Raw genomic sequence first — 19,873 nt, 5'->3', positions numbered from 1 at the left:
TCATCCCAGATGAAGGGTCTAGACCAGAAAAGTCGACTGTCCATTTCCCTCTACAGATGCTGCCTGACCCACTGAGTTTCTCCAACGGTTTATTTGTTGCTCCAGATTCCAATATCTGCAGTCCTTTGTGTCTCTATTTCCAAGACCAGCTGGAAATGACAGTTGGTATATTGGGAACAGGAGAATGGCAGTGGTTCAACACCATAGTTTCTGGAGGACTGTTGTCATATTTCCCAATGGGCAGGCATGGTAGTGTAGCGGTTAGCGTAACGCTTTACAGTGCCAGTGACCCGGGCTCAATTCCATCCACTGTCTGTAAGGAGTTTGTACGTTCTCCCCGTGTCTGTGTGGGTTTCCTCCAGGTGCTCTGGTTTCCTCCCACATTCCAAAGACGTATGGGTTAGGAAGTTGTGGGCATTCTATGTTGGCGCCGGAAGCGTGGTGACACTTGTGGGCTGACCCCAGAGCACTATGCAAAAGATTAATTTCACTGTGTGTTTCGATGTACATGTGACTAATAAAGATATCTTATCTTATCAATGGTAGCATTGATTGATCTCAATGAATTGCTTTCAGGCACAGGAAACAGTATGTTTGTGCATGGGTAGAGGGAGCTGGTGCAGGACTTCAGTTTTGTGTAGGGACAAAACAGTATGTTACAGCTTCAATTACAGTATTCAGTTTAGACGAATAAATGCAGCAGGTAAAGACAGAAAATGATTTTCCACTTTCACTCTGTTCAGATCATAAATAATTAGGTATCTGAGGGCAATTCACTTTGCGGTCATTTGCATAAGCTAAATGATGTTATAAAACTGATCAAAGTAAAAAACCAGAAAAAAAAGAATGGATTATAAACTAAGGGCCGCAATTTTCAAAAGTTTTCAAGGAAATGTAATTTTAATTTAAAATAAAAGTAATGGCTATTATAGATTACAAATGTGGTATATTACTGATTCATAAAATATTAATATTGTAAATATGAAAAATTATCCAGTTCTATTAATGTTAAACGGCTGACTTATGTAAAATGATTGGAATAGATGACTATGAGTTGAGCACTTTTGCTTTAAATTCCTATTGCTGCACACTTTCAAGTGATTAACTTTTCTGCAATTTCCCCAGAGATCAAGTTGTAACTAATGAAGCATGATAGATCTTTTCTTAGGAGCTTGGCCAGGATATACTTTTGCTGAGAAACCTATGGGAAGGTTTAAAGTCCTTAGTGCAGGGCACTATCAAAGCTCAGAAAGTCAAGAAAAAGTAAATGTAAATCAAGAAGCCCTAATTAATGAGTATATTTTCCTTTTGTGTGTAAAGGTGAAAAGAAAAAGAAAACTTTCTGTCACCTGGGAGTAACAGAGGTGCCACACAACATACAGTAAATGTATTGCAGTCAACGGAAGGAAAAGGTGAAACTCTCTTGTAGAATTCTAATTCTCTTCCTATAATCTAAACAGAACCACCAAATTATCTTTCTCAATTCTTCTTATTCATCAGGAAGGTTGATTGGTATCCATTCCCCAAGATGAGCCAATGTCATCAGGAGAAAACAATTTTCATCAGAGTTCTGTCAGAAGACAGATACAACCTTTAATTTCTTTTGATAAGGGTTTCTAATTACCAAGGTATCAAGAGACAAGATCGTTTATGTTGGTAAGATTTGTTTTCATGTCCTGTAGCTTTTCGATTGTACTATCTCCTGAATTGATTAGGTAATAGATGCCTGGCTGTAGTAAGGAAACCAAGTAAAGAAGAGTGCAGTGTGAAAGCAAAACTAATGACATGAGACTCAGTATGAAATAATTATTAGAAACCAATCCACCAAGGCTGGCAGTATGGCATTCATTCCAACACAGCTGAAACTTAATCTATGCTGTCAGGAAAATAAGAATGTGACTTGGAAATCAGAGCCTGACCACTACTTATTTAAAAAGATTAAACACATAATAAAATTCATGGATTTTTAAGTAGATATAATGCTCACAGGAGTACCTATAAAATTATATTATGTGTTGACAATAACTGCTTAAATCAGTGCCATGATATCATTAAAAACAGACATTTTATTTAAAAAATAATGAATTCTGATATCTTCATGTTTTGGGTAGTTATTTTTCTGGATCTCTCTGACTGAGATGGCAGGGCAACATTCTACTCAAAGACTTCAACATTCTACTGGCTAATTGGAGGTGTGATAGTGTGAACTATGGTGACTTATTCGCAACTCTCTTTGTTGCTTTCCAGGTGAGAAAATGTGATATCTCTTCTTGGCAAAACAGGAAGTGAAGTTCCACCATTTGAATAATTTTAGCAAATAGAATTATTTTTGTATTACTTCCAATTAGATTATTCATAGAAATAACTTCACCCACATACTGATACAACCAAGACCATGAATGATGAATTAAAGGGTAAAATTTGCTGTTCTCTGCACAGCACCCAACTTTAGAAGATGAAGTGATGCACTCATATTTCTCATGCTTACTTATGACATGGAAGGCCATGCAGACCACTGAGTCTATGCCAGCTCTCACAGCAATCTTATCAGCCCTATTCCCCCACTTATTTCCATCAACTCCCCCAGATTCTCCTGCCACAAAACCACACTAGGAATAATTTACAACGACAAATTAACCTCCCAACTAACATGTCTTTGGGATGTGGTACAAAATTGAAGCAACCAGAGGATAATCAAGTGATTGCAGAGAGAACAAGGAAACTCCACATGAATGGGAGTTAGAACCAAACCAGGTTGCTGGAACTGTACAGCAGCAACATTAGCTGCTGTGCCATTGTACAGGCAACTCTCTATTTGTTTACCAGCTTCTTAAACCTTCATCTTTGTAAGATATATGATGCTGCTATGTAACGCAGGTCTAGTAGTATTTCTGAAACACTTGGGAAACCTGGTTCAAACTCTTGTCTCATAACAGTAGGTTAGGCCAAGAAGTCAACTCGAGTCCATTGGAATTCTTTCCTTCTGTACTGGGTTGCAAATCAGTCCTTCAGAGATTTTCTATTTATTGGTTACCAGATGTTTGAATACATCTGGACACTGCTAATTTTTTGTAGCTGCCCAGCTCCCAACTCTTTGCCAGCCTTGCCAGCACCACCACCTTTCCATGAAGCGCAGTGGCAACAAGACCGCAGGAGGTGGGAGCTTAGGCCCTGCCCATGAACAGCACTGATGGCCTTCGGACAGCTTGTACTGTCACAGGCTTTACACTGTGTTCCAAATGTCTCTGATGATGGAAACAATTGAAGAAGATAAATCACTCAAAAAGTAAAAGTCATTAAAGATACTGCATTAACAATGGTAAGTAAAAGCGTGCATTTAGATGAAAATGAGAAAAAACTTATGTCTTAAGTTAAGGTCTATGGTCCTCTTCAAATGAGTGTGGTGGTAACAGATGGGCCTGCTATATGAAGTTTATCCAGCCCCCTTAGCTCAGCAACCTCCAGAGCATGAAAGTCTGGAATGCACTGCCTTGTGTAATGCAGCTGACCGCTGGTGGGTCCGTGGACCCACCAGCTCACCATCAGTGCTTTCCAGCCCATTAAGCTGATCAAGCTCAGGCAGTTAGTGTGTACATCTGGGGGAGGAAGCAAATAGATCAAAGCTAAGGTGTTATTGAGAAAGCAGAATTTTTAATGACAAATACTGTGCCCTAGCTCACTTCTGATGAATGGTTTCAGATCCGAAATATTGTTTGTTTCTCCTTCCTGGATGCTGTCTGGCCTGCTGAGTTTTCTAGATTTTCTGATTTATTTCTCTGCCCTTTCTCAGTTAGTCAATATCCTCTCTATCTTACATTTGTAATCACTGTCCTCTCCTAAACTAGCAATAAGTCGAGGTGTTGTTAATCACTTGAATTGGATAAGTATTACCTAACTTTAGACTGAACAATTAATTGTATTATAATTTCTTTAACTCCCCTTTGCTGTTTGCAATAAAAAAGAAAAAAAAACTTCCTTTTCAATATAATTTTCTCCTCATTTGTTCAATAAAGAGAATATAAAACCTTGAAGTGCTGAATACACTCAAGTCACCACAATTAACACAACTTTTACTTGCAAAATGTTACTGCCGTAGAAGTATTCCTCCGGGTAGGTTGTGTGAACTGCAGAAGAACGGCAGGTACAAATTGGATCTGGCCCATTTCCAGGACCAAAATAGATGATGTGTGTGCAAGAAGTCTGTGGGCTGAAGCAACAAAAAAAAATTGGACCTTTCAACCCCGTTTTATTAAAATGAGCGAGTTGGTCAATCAAAAAAACAAAAAAATGTAATTGCTGGAAATCTGAAATAAAAAGAGAAAATTTTGGAATTAACAGGTGATGCAGCATTTGAGGAGAGACAGAGTTAATATTCCAGGGCGACGAGCTTTCATTAGCTTTAATGAAATCCTCAGTTCAGCCAGAGGTTCCCGGCTCTGTAGTAAGGTGGATCAAAAAATCCTCACTGCTTGGAGACAGATATTACCTGGTCAGAATGATCCAATGCACATCTGAACTGAATAGTACCTAGGCCTGCTGCTTAATGCTAACCGATACTGCTCAGATATCCTCGGGAGCATAACAAATGGGATTAACCCCTGTTTATGGTGACTGGTCACAAAATGGCTGCAACACTGAAGGAGGCCATTTGACCAGACCAGCCCAGCCAATTCTACTCTCTCAACCATGTTCCTGAAAATCCTTTCCTCTTGAATGCTACTATCGAATCTGCCGCCACTACCATACCTGGTAGTGCATTCCAGATCCTTAAATACCTCTACCAAGGCTCCTCACAACCTCCTCTTTTCTAAGCAAAACAATGCTAGCTTGTCCAGATCTCCATTCCTAGAATAATTTTGGTAAATCTCTTCTGCACCTTCTTCAAAACTTTCACATCTTTCCTAAAGTGTGGCACCCAGAAGGGGACACAATACTTATACCAGTGTTTTATAAAGGTTCCTCATGGCTTATTTGCTCTTGTAGTTTGTGCCTTTATTTATAAGGTTCTGGATCCCACATGATTCTTTAATCACTTTCTCAACCTTACCTGCCACTTTCAAAGGACTATACACATATACCTCCAAATTTCTCTGTGTCCTTTAGTTTTTATTGCCTCTTCTCAATTTTCCTACCAAAATGTAAACCTTCCCATTCTTCACCATTAAATTTCACATCCATTCTACCAATCAGTCTATATCTCCTTGACGTCTACCTTCTATCCTCCTCACATTTCACTAAATCTGCAAACTTTGTGTCATGTGCAGCTTTGGAAATTGTGTCATGTACACTCAAGTCCAAATTGTGAATACATATATTGAAAAAAACATTGATCCTAGTACAGGCCTCTGGGGAACTCCACTCTGGACTTGCCACCAATTCTAAAAACAAGCTTTCACTACCAATCACTGGCCTCTGTTACCTGGCCAGTTTTCTACCACACTGCTACAGTCTTGATGACATGAATTTCATTCTTGCTGATAAACCCACTATGTGAAACTTTATCAAATGCCTTTTAGAAATCCATAAATACCAGATCAACCCACTGCTCCTTCATCAAGAAATTCTATCGAAGTTAGTTAGAAATTATTTGCTTTCTCTAATCAATTGACAGTGTCCAAGTGACTGCTAATTCTGTCCTTGATTATTGTTTCTAAAACCTTCCCCATGACCAGGATTAATCTGATTGGTCTGTAATTCCTGGGTTTAAACCTGAACCATTTTTTGAACAAAGGTATAATATTTGTAGTTTTCCAGTCCACAAGAACCACTCCTGAATCTACAGATGTTTTGAAGACTAATGCCAGGGTCTTTGCAATTTCCTCCCCATGGCAACCCTAAGATGCACCCCATCTAGACCAGGGGTGACATACCAACTTTAAGTGCAGTTGGCTTTTCCAGTACCTCCCCTTTATCAATTTTTAGCCCATACAGAATTTAATTATACCTTCCTTGGTAAAGCCTAATGTAAGGTGCTTCATGCATTCAGCTTGTGTTAAAAACCTGGCATCTGTCATTTGCTCTTTTTCTTCTGCCCCATTTTACTGCCTTGGCTTTTTCCAGGCCTGTGATATCCAGGGACACCACATGTTAGGAAAAAAGGAAAATAAAACATTTTAAATACAGAGTAAAGTTCCTAACACTCAACCACCAAATGCTCTTTGACCAAGTACAGCAGGGGTTACCCTGCAACACTCCCATAACAGGAATGCCACAGTTTAGATACAGAGTAAAGATCCCTCCACACTGTCCAATCAAACATCCTAGAGCAGGTTCTGTATAGGTTAGTTATGCAGCAAAGTCTAGGTAAAAACAAGATATATTGGTACATGAAAATTAAAAAATGCAGATGCTGGAAATCTGAAATAGAAACAGAAAATGCTGGAAAATCTCAGCAAGTAGGGCAGAAAGAGGAAGAGTTAATGTTTCAGTCCTGAGACCCTTCATCAGAACTGAGAGAGAAACAAGATAGTCCAGGCAGTAGAGAAGGTGGGAGATGGAACTGGGTGAAACATGGTCAGCAGGTGAGAACATGTGAAATTGGGGGTAATATATTGACATGGATTGAGATTTGGCTATCAGACAGAAAGCAAAGAGTGGGAATAAATGGACCATTCTCAGGTTGACAGGTTTTAACAAATGACAGTCACAAGAAACAGGAGATGCTGGAATCTGGAGCTAAAAACCAACTGCTGGAGAAACTCAGCAGATCAGGCAACATCTGTGGGAGGAAAGGAATTGTTGACATTTTGGGTCAAGACCCTGCATCAAGACTGAGATTGAAGAGGGAAGATAGTCACTTAATATTCTGGCTAGTTGTATACTGAGGAAGCCATCCTTCAACACTGTAATAAAAGAGGAAGACCAAGAGATCAAGTCCACCCAATAACAATGACGTTACAGAGAATTTAAGTGATGAACACGAGCTTACTGCTTCACATCTGATCGCTCCTGATGGAAGCAGATCTACAAATGAAACGGAACAGGAACGTGAATGCAGAAGACACAGAGAGCGTGTGTTAATCTAGCTGCGGGAATTGGAAGGAACAATACACTTCGGTCCATGATTGTTGGATGCTACAGATAATGGACAGATTGTGCTGATGGCTAGCTAGTGGTGTCTTGAGTCAAGAGGTCTATAGTAATGATCTGAGCTGAGAGATGGATACACTTCTCATCTGACACCTCAGCTTTATGTCAACCACGGCTCCTGCACCTAAAGCAGCAACGCTCATTCTAAATAGTGGCAAGAGGTTGGTTTTCTATAACTTTAATTAACATTAGTAGGAGATTAGTGGTGTTGGAGCATGGCGACCCATTGCAAGCTGCTCTCTGCAGATCTACTCACTACTTCTATTATAATCATTCTACTCTTTTAATCTATATTCTATGACACTAAGATGGCCTTGCACCTTATTGTCTGCCTGTACTGCACTGTCTGTAACTGTAACACGATATTCTGCATTCTCAATATTGCTTTCCCTTGTGCTACCTCAATGCACTGTTGTAATGAAATGCTCTGTATGGATGGCATGCATAACAAAGATTTTTCACTGTTTCTCGGTGTATGTGACAATAATAAACCAATTTACCAATTTGGCCAGTATAAAGAGGAGAGGGGGAGGGTTAAAACAGGGGCCAGGAGGTGATAGGTGGACTAAGGAAGAGTGAAGGATGGCTGGCAACAGATGGAGCAGAAATTTCCTCCTATTACTTATTAGGAAGACCAAAGCCATTGCCTTTGGACCCTGCAACAAATTACATACTCTGGCCAAAGACTTCAGCCCACTCCCTGAAAATGAAGTAGGCTGTTCCCAATCAATGTGTTAACCCTGACCTCAAATCCGTGCCATCACTAAGGCTGCCTTTACTCACCTATGTAATATTATCAAACTTTACACCTGCTTCAGCTCATTCATGAACTTGTTATCTCTAGAATTCATCATTCCAAGGCTCTTCTACACTCTGAAAACTTGAGTCTTTCAAAACTCTGTTGCCTGTGTCCTAACTCACACCAAGTCATGTTCACTCATCACTCCGTGCTTGTGACCTACAATGTCACCCCATCCACCAGATTAAACATTCACCCCAGCCATCAGTAGTGTGTCAAGGCTACAGTGTGTATCATCTTCACAGCATTTCTTCCATCACAGGTAGAACCTTTATTGGGCAAGGCATAGACATTGATTCTGTAGGAAATGTTCATTAAAGTGCTTGGTGAAGCCTCGGTGGAGAAGACTTTTGGTAGCAACTTGTTTGTCAAACATCTGATAAATGTGGAGCCACTTTTCTTTTTGTTGGATTTCTTCTGGCATTTCTGGTCACTAAGGTTTGAGAGGGACCAGCTGAAACCTCCTGGGCATGTGGTGACAGAGTCAGTCTACTTGAACTTTGTTTCTGCAGAATTGTGCTTCATTCTGTCTGTGACTGCAGGAGAGATGTGAACGACCCTTTATGTAACATTTAGTCTGAGCCTTCACTGTCACTGAAAACTGTTTCTGATTGTGACCACTCATGTTTAAAATTAAGTTGGTGCAAAATCTCACCAAAAACAAATTTTTGTCTGTTGGTCATTTTGGCTAGCTGGCAACTTTAGGGTACATGAAAAATTTGCACCAAAATATCCATCCTTTATCAAAGACTGTGATAACTATCCCAGAAATGTGTTCAAAATTGATTAACACTGCCTTAATCAATTTTCATCTACTCCACACCTTTTCTGGCATTGTGCAGACAAATTTCTGGGCCCATATGTTTCTGAAATTACAAGCAAACATGTCTGGAATTATTTTAGTTTAGACTTTGAAGTATTTTGTGCTTTTAAGTTTTTTTATTTTAAAGTTTAAAATTTTTTTTAGCGTTTCTGAATGTTCCTCAATATTTCTGAAATAATTTTAATATTTTAGTTGTTTTACATTTCTGGCTAAGTCATAGGATGTGACTTAGCTGGCTATCCTTTTCTCATCCTTTTTGGGAGCAGGGATTATTTTGCCACCTGTGCTCCTTATTACTGCACAGGAGGCTGATTACCAGGCAAGGCCTGGTCTGCAAGGAAAACTCCCAGTGATTTTCATGTCTCCCCTCTGGAAGGGTCATTAAAAATGAATGCACATTTCTTTTTTGGAGTCACTGGTGACTAGTGATGTTAAATCCTGGACTGATAACTTGAATTGTCCCACAGCCTGATTGGTAAATATACTGCCTGGTGTAAATTTAAACCATGCAGACCAGAAGCAGCCCAATTTAATTCCTGGACCATGAGAAAGTTAATATCAGATGGAGTTATATTACTGAAAGCTCTCCACTGTTCCTTCCTGCGGGTGGAGATGGGCAAGAACTGGTGGAGGCATGACTCTGATGCCTTCTAAGGTTGAATAGCTTGTCTAGGCTCATAGATGAAGGATGGCCACTGTATCACAGTCGACTCAATGGTTTCAGGAGAGATTTGGAGAACATACTAATGGTTTCTAACTCATAAGACACAGAATACTTATATGAAAAAAACGAGGTTAAAGTTTTTAAAGTGGGATGTTTATAAACTTTAGGACAGCACACACAAATAAAATGGAACCACCAAATCAAAACGAAATAAGCAGCAGCTGTAGAGAGCAGGTGATGGGCAGCCACACTTCAATCCTCGTCGTGAACTGGGAATCTCAGTTTGCACGGTCACCCACACATTGGATTGAACGCTCCACCAGCAAGTAGAAATCCTACCACAATGCAGGCCGAAGATTAATATCAGCATTATCAAAACTGGCAGACTACAGTTTTAGTTATGTGCGTGGCGGGAAGCTGCAATTAAATAAATGCACCGTGAACGATTTTACTGTCATTGTCAGATAACTGTGCAGGTGTCAGAATTTGGGGACAAGTGAATTAAAAATGTGCAGATCGATGTGGAGCAGGGATATTCAGCGTGTGATGGATGCCAGCATTACCTGAATGCACCGGGCACCCCTTCACCTGCCCAACTCTTCAGTTGAATACCTTCCTTTTGTTCAAATAACGAGTCCTTTACCAGGAAAGGAGATAACGGAAGGTGTTTTGGAAGACTGCAGGATAAACGGATTAAAATCGAGAAATCGAGGCTCTGGGATAATTGCAAAGAAGATTACACCGTATAACTGGAGACGGCTGTAGGTGACCCGAAGAGAAGGAATCAGAGAACTGAGTAACTCTACACTCCAACCAAAGAGAAAGAGGATACCGAGACAACTCTACTGCAGGGAACGCTATCGCATTTCATCCGGGTTTACACCTGAACGACTGCGCAATAATTCAGAGGGACAGGTAGCTGGTGACCAGGGTTTGAGAGATGTACTCTTAGGAGACTGAAGCCGGTGGTATCCAAAGGTGATCTGAAAAAGAAGGAAAGTCTCTACAATCAACAGCACTAAATCTGAAGAAATATATCCACTGGGACTCAAGGGAAGGAAACACAAAGGACCGGTGTTAGACATAAAACTCCCCGTTACTCCATCCGGCACTGCTATTAATTACAGAGCATTAGACATTTATTAAAATCCACGAGTTTACAATCCTCAACGTGAACAATTAGAACAGACTCCAGCAGCCGATACAAGCATCTACTTTCCATACAAAAACTTCGACTTGTACAAAAGCAAACCTTGAAGTACGAAGCCTTGATAATATTTAAATTATTTGCTGAGGTACTTTTTGGTTAATTGCTATTAAAGACTTTAAAGAGGGAAGTGGAGGAGCTAAGAGGTTAGATGACCGTGCATTTAAGCTGACGTCACTGGATGCCTCTATAGGATTTGGATGTTTTGGCTATTTGGTCTTTAAGGAGCAGATCAACTAAAAAGTGCCTGTATTGTTTGCGTTTCTGAGCTCCCACTGGAAGAGCGTTTTAAAATTCCCCACCAGAAGGCAAATAACCTGAAGGAAAAGAAATGCCCACGAACGGAACCCACCAAGCTTTGAAGATCCAATTTGGATTAATCAATTGCAACAATAAGTACTTGACAGCAGAAGCGTTTGGTTTCAAAGTCAATGCGTCTGGTGTCAGCCTAAAGAAGAAGCAAATCTGGATGTTGGAACAGGACGATGGCAACAACTCTGTGGTCTTTTTCAAGAGCCACCTTGGTCGCTACCTGTTGGCTAATAAGGATGGCGATGTGTCATGTGAGGCCGAGCAGCCCGACGTTGATTGCAGGTTCACGGTGATTGCACATGCCGATGGCAGATGGACTCTGCAGTCTGAACCCCACAAGCGGTACTTTGGTGGAACCGAAGACCGTCTCTCGTGTTTTGCCCAGACCATCACCGAGTCTGAACTTTGGTCCATTCACCTGGCCAGCCACCCCCAAGCCAACCTCTTAAGTGTCAGTCGGAAAAGATACGCCCATCTCTCGGTGCAGGAGGACGAGCTATCCGCTGACAGCAACATTCCTTGGGGAGTGGATGCTCTCATCACCTTGATCTATCAAGAGAAGAAGTATAGTATCCAGACCTGCGACAATAGGTTTCTCCGGAATGATGGAAAGTTGATTAAGACGCGTGATCTGGGCACTAGCTACACTTTGGAATTTAAAGCTGGGAAAATCGCCTTCAAGGATCATGAGGGGAAATATCTGAGTGCAATGGGGCCAAGCGGTACTCTGAGATCTGGAAGAAACTCCAAGCCGGGCAAGGACGACCTCTTCGATTTGGAGCAGAGTCATCCGCAAGTGGTTTTACGAGCCTCTAATGACCGGCTGGTATCAATCAGACAAGGTGAGGTCTTTCGCTGGTTTATTTAGACAGTTAGAACCGAATCATTTGAAATATAATTCCACGTTATGAAGAGCATATTACTCTTGTTATGAATTCAATAAGACCTTTACTGCAAAGGTAGTACTTACTGAACAACTACGGTAGTGTGTAGGGAGGAGAACAACAAGTTCCGGTTTCTGAGGTAAGAAGAACATTTCTAATTGCACCTCAAGTAGTTGGAGTCATCTCTTTATTATTTTATTTGAAATATTCTTTGCTGTATTGAGTGTTATTTCGCAAGTGGAAAACAGTGCCGGGATTTTGGAGCGAATGTTAATTTATAGAGAAATGATACAATTTTGCTCAAAAACTGCAATTTAAAATGAAGCAGCAGGCCTATTAAAACCTGATCTTATATTTCTTAGTTTATTAAAGCCCCCTTGCATATTCTGCCTGAGATACGCTGTGATTTTATTTTCTCTGTAACACCCTGAAGAGAGTTTATATATTGGAAGGAATTTTGAATAGAATATTACACTGACAGTTTAAAAAAAGTTAAGAATTGTGTATGTTGTCACCCTGCCTTGACCTGGGCTTTCAACAACAGAAACCATTGGAATGCTTATTTTGTGAATAGTCACTCTTTTTCTTATAGTTTAGTAAAATCTGATACATTAAAATGTATATTATTCACTATGGTATTTCAATGAGTGAATGATAGGATGATCCAGCAAAGTTAGGAGAATGATAACCAAGTAAAATTATTTCTTGGGTGGAATTATTTTACAAATTATTGTGGGTTCATTTTGACCTTAAACTTCTCGCATTGTTTGCACATTAAAGTCACTCAAAGTTGGAGCTTGGGAAAATTTTGCAGGAAAGCTTTGCTAATGGTTGGTGAATAGATGGTTCTCCAATAGAGTGAATGACAGTTTCTGCCAGCGTGATTTACAGTTTTTTTTAAATACTTAAATTCAAAGGATTGCATTCAGGTTGAGCTTCCAGAGAAGCTTAATCCATGTGGAATGATCCCGGACAAAGCTGATTCTTTAGGGAGAAAATTGGGAAAAATCCTTAGAAAAGAACAGAAATATAATGGCACCATTTAATTAAATGAAATTAACATAGCCCACTATTTTAAAAAAAGTGCTACGTAGTTAACAGAAAGGCAAATCTCAGTAGAATGAATATCTTTTTCTGAACTGTGGTTTACTTTTCTCAATCGACTTTAACAAACATGTACAGAAACCTGACCATTTGGGATCTCTGCCCTTGAAGCCACCAAGTTCTTGGATTCATGGGAAGATCAGATTATTATTATTCCCGCAATAAGTACTCCTACCATCAACAGCCTACTTGAATATTTGCCTTTGAAGACCAGACAATCTAGCAGAATAAAGGTTGAATGAGGCTTGTGGGTGACCTTTAGGAACAATCAGCCTACTAACCATTTTGGAGAGGAAAAAAATCACAATAGTTTCTTCAGTGTCTAGACCATAGTCCCACTGATATTACTAGTTGTTATTCAAATGGTGAGAACACTTCACTGTATCAAATGTACCTCCACTGACTATACTTTGGGGCCTTATGTGGACTGACATAAGCAGTCAGTAAGATCGATAAGTTGATGGCCTTGTTCGGGACTAATGGAAGCTCCACATCCAACAAAGTAGACTGGAAACCCTTAGAACTTGCCATAGCTGGGTGTCAGCCTCATGTCCAGTTCCCTGAGCACATTCTTGGCATTGCATTCCCACCACACCTCTCTGCCTGCCCCATCTTCCACTGATTCCCATCACCCATTCTTTCAAGCAAGGGTTCAACTCAGAAATGTAGTTTTCGTCTTAATATTGTTGTCACATTGGTGGAAAGTGTGTCTCTTCTCTTCTCCCCCCCCCCCCCCCCCCCCCCCCCAGTTGTTCATGCTTTACAATCAGATGGTTGTGAGTAACTGCACACTAAAAACTTGAGCTCCACTTTACCTCTGAGGTAAGTAGCTTTTTTTTTCAAACAATTGGTACAAACCAAGGAGTTAACACTATCACAAGCAGAGTTTGACCCAACAGATCAAATCTGGGTCAACCCTAACTTTAGAAAGAGATCCCACCAGTTCCAGTATGAAATAGTTTCCAAGTGGCATTGTCGGTCTGTGCCAAATTAAGTACAATGATGTGCTATCAACTCAGGGTCTCTATCCAATGAACTGAGGCTTTCTAAGGCACACACACAATTAAATATTAAATTCAATTTATAATCTGAAAACAATTCCTAGAAATGACTAGAGATATTTTGTCCAGATATACTTCAATCATTATTTATAATATTCTTAATGACAAAAGTTGTAAAAGGATCTCTAGATTGTCTTGTTGCTTTTCACTATCAGTTTTGGACATTTCGAAGGTTACTTCATGAAAAGAAGAGCAGATTTCAGATTACTCCTGTAAATGACAGAAGTTACAAGAATAATCCAGGGTGCAATTTTGAGCTTTTTAGTAATAAAGCTGCCAAATCACAGAAATTTTCTATTATAGCATTAATAAAACTCTTTCTAATGAGGAGTTTATTGTCTAGAATTCATCCCTGGCTGATAGCACTGAGCACCCTACAGAGTAGTATGTTCTGTACTGCCTCCAAAATTAATTCCATTTGATCTTTGAGGTCATTTTGTTATGACATGCCATTTACAGCCCACCTGGAACATAAGATATTTAGTGAAGAGGAACCACTTATTCTAACAGAAGTGACTATAGTGTTTAGCACTACCCAACTGAAGTCTACCTCAGTTAACCCTAGTTTCTTCAAAATAATCATCAAAACAGTGTACCAACCTATCTCTTTGACCATACCTTTGGCCACATTACCAGTCATGGCCCCTGTATTTGCTTTATTAATTTGGCATCAGTTTTTGTCTGATTACTTTTTGAAATGCCTCTGGACACATTTAATGTTTAAAAAAAAAACATATAATTACAAATTGTTCTTTGTTGTAGTACCTTGATGGTTTAAACCTCTATGTCTGATTAATAAGGAAATAATTCAAACCTGCTAGTTGATCATCCAACAGCCATTTTGATTGTGCTAGTTTTGCTCTGGCACCCTAATTGGTGCATGCTGATCTCCACCAAAATTGTGTGTGCTGCTACCATTGGCTCCTGTCTAACTGTGGTAAAAGGGAAGCTCTGCTCATTTCCCAATTTTGATTGCCAGCCATGTCCAACAGCACAGGCACAAGCCAAGAAGCTAACACTATCACATAGATTTTGACCTATTGGTGTGCCTCAGTCCCAACTTTAGGATAGTACCACAATGAGGTAGTTTCCAAGTGTCTATAAGATTGGGATTAGCCTTGATCACCTGAAACATTGGAGAAGTCTTCACATTGAAAGGAGATGACTATTGCTCACAAGCGATGAGTGATGGAAAGTTATCTGCCATGTCCGCATTCAGGACAGTGTGCTAATCTCTCTACTCGACCAAACCTTTAGCCACATTACCTGCTTTGGCCCCTGTAATTAGCTTGGCACCAGTTTTTTGATTATTCTTTGGTGCCTTGGGATACATTTAATGTCAGAGTAACACATAAATATAACCACCCATTCAGGGCAGTTGGTGCTGAGGATTGAAGAGTTAGTGTTCTAGTGTACACCTTTGCACAAGAAAGTTCTGGACTGAGTTTGGAATTGATGCAGACATTTGGAGGGAAGAAGGGGAGCTTTAAGAACACAAGAGTAGTCCACGTGGCCCGTGAGTTTGCTGTGCTGTTTGGTGAGATCACGGCTAATCCTATGCCTCTAACCCTCATTCACCAAATCTTCTGATTTCTTTGGTGTCCAGAAATCTTGAGAAGAAGTGCTACATTGGGACTCAATATAGGATGACATTCACCATATTCCTCGCTGTTTTGTACTTAACCTGGGCAAAGTAGAAATGGATGATTAGTCCAAGCAGTGAAATCCTTTCCCTTCCTGCATACTTTTTACATCAGTTTAAACCTGAGAATTGAATCAAACATAGTGGGGAGTTGGTGGACTCATCCTACCAATCACTCTCAAGGTATTGGCTTTCCTAATGGCTTAATTACAGTAAAGCCCAATGCTGCCCTTATTTTAACATCCTTCTGTGTCCAATAGGAATTATCACAGTGAGAGGGCAAATGTAGCATCCCTTATGTCTTTCTGTCATTCTGCACAGTGAATTACTATTAAGTTAAGGGTGAGCCAGGAAAAAGGTAATTATTTTAAACAAAGTACTAATGATAGAAGTAAGTGTTGCTTCCCAGTCTCTTGTGATCAATAATGAACAATAGCCGACTGATCCAGAGAATGGATTTGTAGAGTTCTCCGATTCAAAAAAAAAATATTTATGAAGATGTTTCAAATACTGCATTGAGAAACAAAAATATATTCAAAGAAGTAGGGATTTATTTTCAGTACTGTGCATTAACTATATCCAAGTTGAGTCTTGTAAGCTCCTGGGGCAAACTGGACTGAGAAACCATTGCATTATTTGAGAAGCAGGCACACCCATCATCCATTGGGATAACAATATAAATAGATACCTAAGAAAATCATGTTTGGTGCTTACAAATATATTATAATATTAATGACAAACTCTCCAGTTAATAATTTGTTGATAACGGGTTCATAGCTGACTAACTGGTTTATTCTCTGGTCCTGCAAGACAGCTTTATTGAGCATGACTCTCAGCAAAAAAATGAACAGCAGAATAATCCTGCATAAATATGGAAATTTAAGCTAGACATAAAGTGGTGTGGGGCTTTCTATTGAACTTAAGATATTTGTTGCTTCTGTGATGTTTCAACTACCATTCAACAAGCCTATTTTAAGTGAAAATTTTAAAAAATGCAGATGTTGGAAATCTAAAATAACAACAGAAAATGTTAGAAATACTCAGCAGGTCAGGTGCATCTGTAGGTATAGAATAAGAACTTGCGTAGAGAAACATTAGACTTCCTTCTCTTCCCACAGATGCAGCTTAAACTGTTGAGTATTTCTAACATTTTCTGTTTTATTTTAGCCTTTATAATAATATAGAGAAGTAGTGTTGGCAATTTTTGACTGGAGATGGCGGTTGCAAATTCCTGAAAAGAAACTGGAGTTTTTAAAAGAGAATGTACTTTTGACGTGAAGTCCATTTGCCCCAGTGCTGCATATGGAGATGTCATCACTTCAGATGTTCCATGACTTTTCATAATTAACAAATAAATTTGGGGACAAGCAACGAGTATGTCTGGGCTCCCTTCAAACTACTTTGCCCCTGTTGCACCAACAACTTCAAGAATCTGAAATTAGTTTTTCATATTTCTGACTATCAGGAGAGCCATCTGTTGTGGTGGTTAGAAGTGTCAAACAACATTTAGAAAAGCTTAAAACACACTTGCAAGAAAAATCTACTCTTTCGTTATCATCTTTACCCTTTTTCATCTAGTCTGCATCTTCTTTATCACATCTAACCTTACTGTATGCAATTTTATAGTTGACATAATTCAGAAATTATATTGACAACGAATCTTGTGTATATCTTCCATAAAGATTTCAAAGTGTTCACCAAACTATTGTTTATTTTGCAGTACAGGCAGTCCTATGTAAGTACACACAGAATCCATTTTGCAGGCTAAAAGATACCACGAACAGAAATACAATGAATTGGCTTTTGATAGGATTACTTAAGGAAGGAATGGTCTTTAGATCACAGAAACCACTTGCTTTTTCCTTCTGATGGTACCATTGGGTCTCATGGTTTGATACCTCACCAGAAAGATGGAGCTCCAGCAGTACAGCACTCCTTCAGTGATGCTAAATTGGCCAAATTACCTATTTCCCATGTTGTATCAATCTGTGAGTGGAATTTAAGTACACAACCTTCTGACCAAGAAGGCAATTGTGACAAACTCCACAGATTTACAGTTTTCATTCAATTTCAGTCAAACATTCCGCAACAGTGATCAAAAAATATAATGAACAATCACAAATGGCTAACTGTTCTTAGAGGGGAATAAGCTAATAATGGGATTAGGCTGGTTCTTCACAATTGCTCTTCTGGCAACAAGAAGGAAAGCACTGGATATGCCTACCGTAGGCTTGTATTCCCAGGAGCAAGAGACCCATGCAGGACAGCTCCAGCAGCCAATCCCACTGCCGCCTTTTTCTCTTTGTGGGTGGGTTCTTGAACTTGTCATCGTCCACATGTGGGAAATTGGCCAAATGCATTTAAACAAAGAAAGGACCTATACTCATTGGAGTTTAGAAGAATGATAGGCAGGTTTATTGAAATATATGTTTCTGAGGAGGCTTGACAAAAGGGTCAAAAACTAGGAGACATACACAGGATAAAGAGATTACTATTTAAGACCGAGATGAGGAGGAATTTTATTCCTCTCATGAATTTTTGGAATTCTCCACCCCAAAGAACTATGGAGGCTGATTCTTTAATGTATTTAAAGCTGACAGATTTTTGAACTATAGAGGAGTTGAAGATTATTCAGAAAGGCAGGGAAGTATAACATAGGTCAAGCTCAAATTAGCCATGATCTTATTGAGTGGCAGAACTGGTGTACTTTTGTTCCTCCTTATTACGTTCATATATTCTTTACACAAACAAGCCTTGAAGGTCACAATAGACTAGTACAATCCATCTATCAGATCTATTGCCTCCTCTAAGAATGCTGAGGTTTTTCAAGCTTGATTTTCCCTTTGAAATCCATCTGGCTATATCTAGCTGTTGCCTCTTTATCATGGCAACTGCAAATCTCATCCTTTAATTTAACACTCTGAAATTTTCCCTACCACAGGCATTAAGGTAACAGGTCTATAATTAGCCTTGTATCTTTCCTGAGTTATTCTGATAAAGAGTACATGATTTGTCCATCTGTATCTCTCTCATAAACAACCAAATAGAATGGGTGGTTTGATGATCAGTGCAAACTCAGGGGGCTAGAAGGCCTATTTCCTTCCTGTATCCTTCTGATTCTATGTCTTGTAATAGATAGTTCCCAACAAGTTCTTCCACCATTTCCTTCAGAATTATACGGCCCAAATCTAACTAGCTTAAACTAACTATATTTTCCTTATTTCCATAACTGGAGTCACAATCTCATTCTCAAACACTTCAGCTTTTGCTTTCTATCCAGAAGTATGTGTTTAAAAACAAATTGGCAATCCTGAACTCTCATTGGCTCCACTTCACTGTTACCTTTTACAGATATAGTTGTAAAAACAAACCTCTGTTTTTTAAGAGAGATTCTTATACTCATTGAACTTTCCTCATTCCAGTCTTAAAGTTACTCAGTTTTTCATTTAGTACTTTTTGATACAGTGATTATAGGCTCTCTTTAAACTTTAATTGATTTCTGACTTTATTCAGCCAGGGCATTCTAAAACAATTTATTCTTTCCTTAATGTTTCATTAAATATACTTCCGTGTACAGCCGCAATCTGTTCATTAAAAAATCCAATTTTTATTTGATGGTTCTTTAAATTTACTGTACCCAACTCATCCCTTGCTATATTTGTCCTAATTCAATCTGGTCCTACAGTTTTTGAATAGAATGTTTCCTTTCTATTTGGATCTTAATCCTCTTCAAACTGCCATCACCACTCTTAAGGAGTTCACCCACCTGTAGCTCAACCATCTGATTTGCTTCATTACTTAAGTCAGCAAACTCTTTGCCCATTTAAAAAGCCTCCAGTGTCCTTGAGGTTTAACCAGTAACAACAATTTTGTAAACTATACCACAGCCAATAAGCCCTGACAAATGTACCAGAAGTTTATTATTTGCAGAAGCACAATTTCTAAATTTACAAATGAGACAAAACTTGGACACGCATTAAACTGTGAGAAGGATGGTGATAGACCAAGGGGAAATGGACAGGCAGGTGGAATGGGTGGCTCATGAAATTCGAAGTAGAAAAATGCAAAGTGCTACATTTTGGTAGGAAAAAGAAGAGGCAGTAATAATGAGAGGGCAGAATTATAAAAGTGATTCATGAGAGATCTGAGGGCATATGTGCATAAATGATTGAAAGTGCCAGGGTATTTTGAGAAAGCAGTTTTTCCAAAAAAAAAAGTATATGGGATTCTTAGCTTCATAAGTGGAAGCATAGAGTACAAAAGCTAAGAAGTCATGGTTCAAACATAC

General features: G+C 39.3%; 1 protein-coding gene across 1 annotated transcript in view; it reads left to right on the top strand.

The window, feature by feature from the left end:
* The first annotated feature begins 9,582 nt into the window (after positions 1–9,582).
* fscn2b (fascin actin-bundling protein 2b, retinal) overlaps positions 9,583–19,873 on the top strand; it is a 29,849-nt gene continuing 19,558 nt past the window's right edge. Inside the window, exon 1 of the mRNA XM_052032663.1 lies at positions 9,583–11,736. Within this exon, the coding sequence (XP_051888623.1) occupies positions 10,914–11,736 (823 nt within the window). The 5' untranslated portion in view covers positions 9,583–10,913. The remainder of the gene's footprint in view (positions 11,737–19,873) is intronic.

The sequence above is a fragment of the Pristis pectinata genome, chromosome 18 (assembly GCF_009764475.1).
Source record: "Pristis pectinata isolate sPriPec2 chromosome 18, sPriPec2.1.pri, whole genome shotgun sequence".
Lineage (NCBI taxonomy): Eukaryota > Metazoa > Chordata > Chondrichthyes > Rhinopristiformes > Pristidae > Pristis > Pristis pectinata.
Note: the sequence above shows the minus strand (reverse complement) of the source record. Positions and strands in the feature narration are given on the sequence as shown.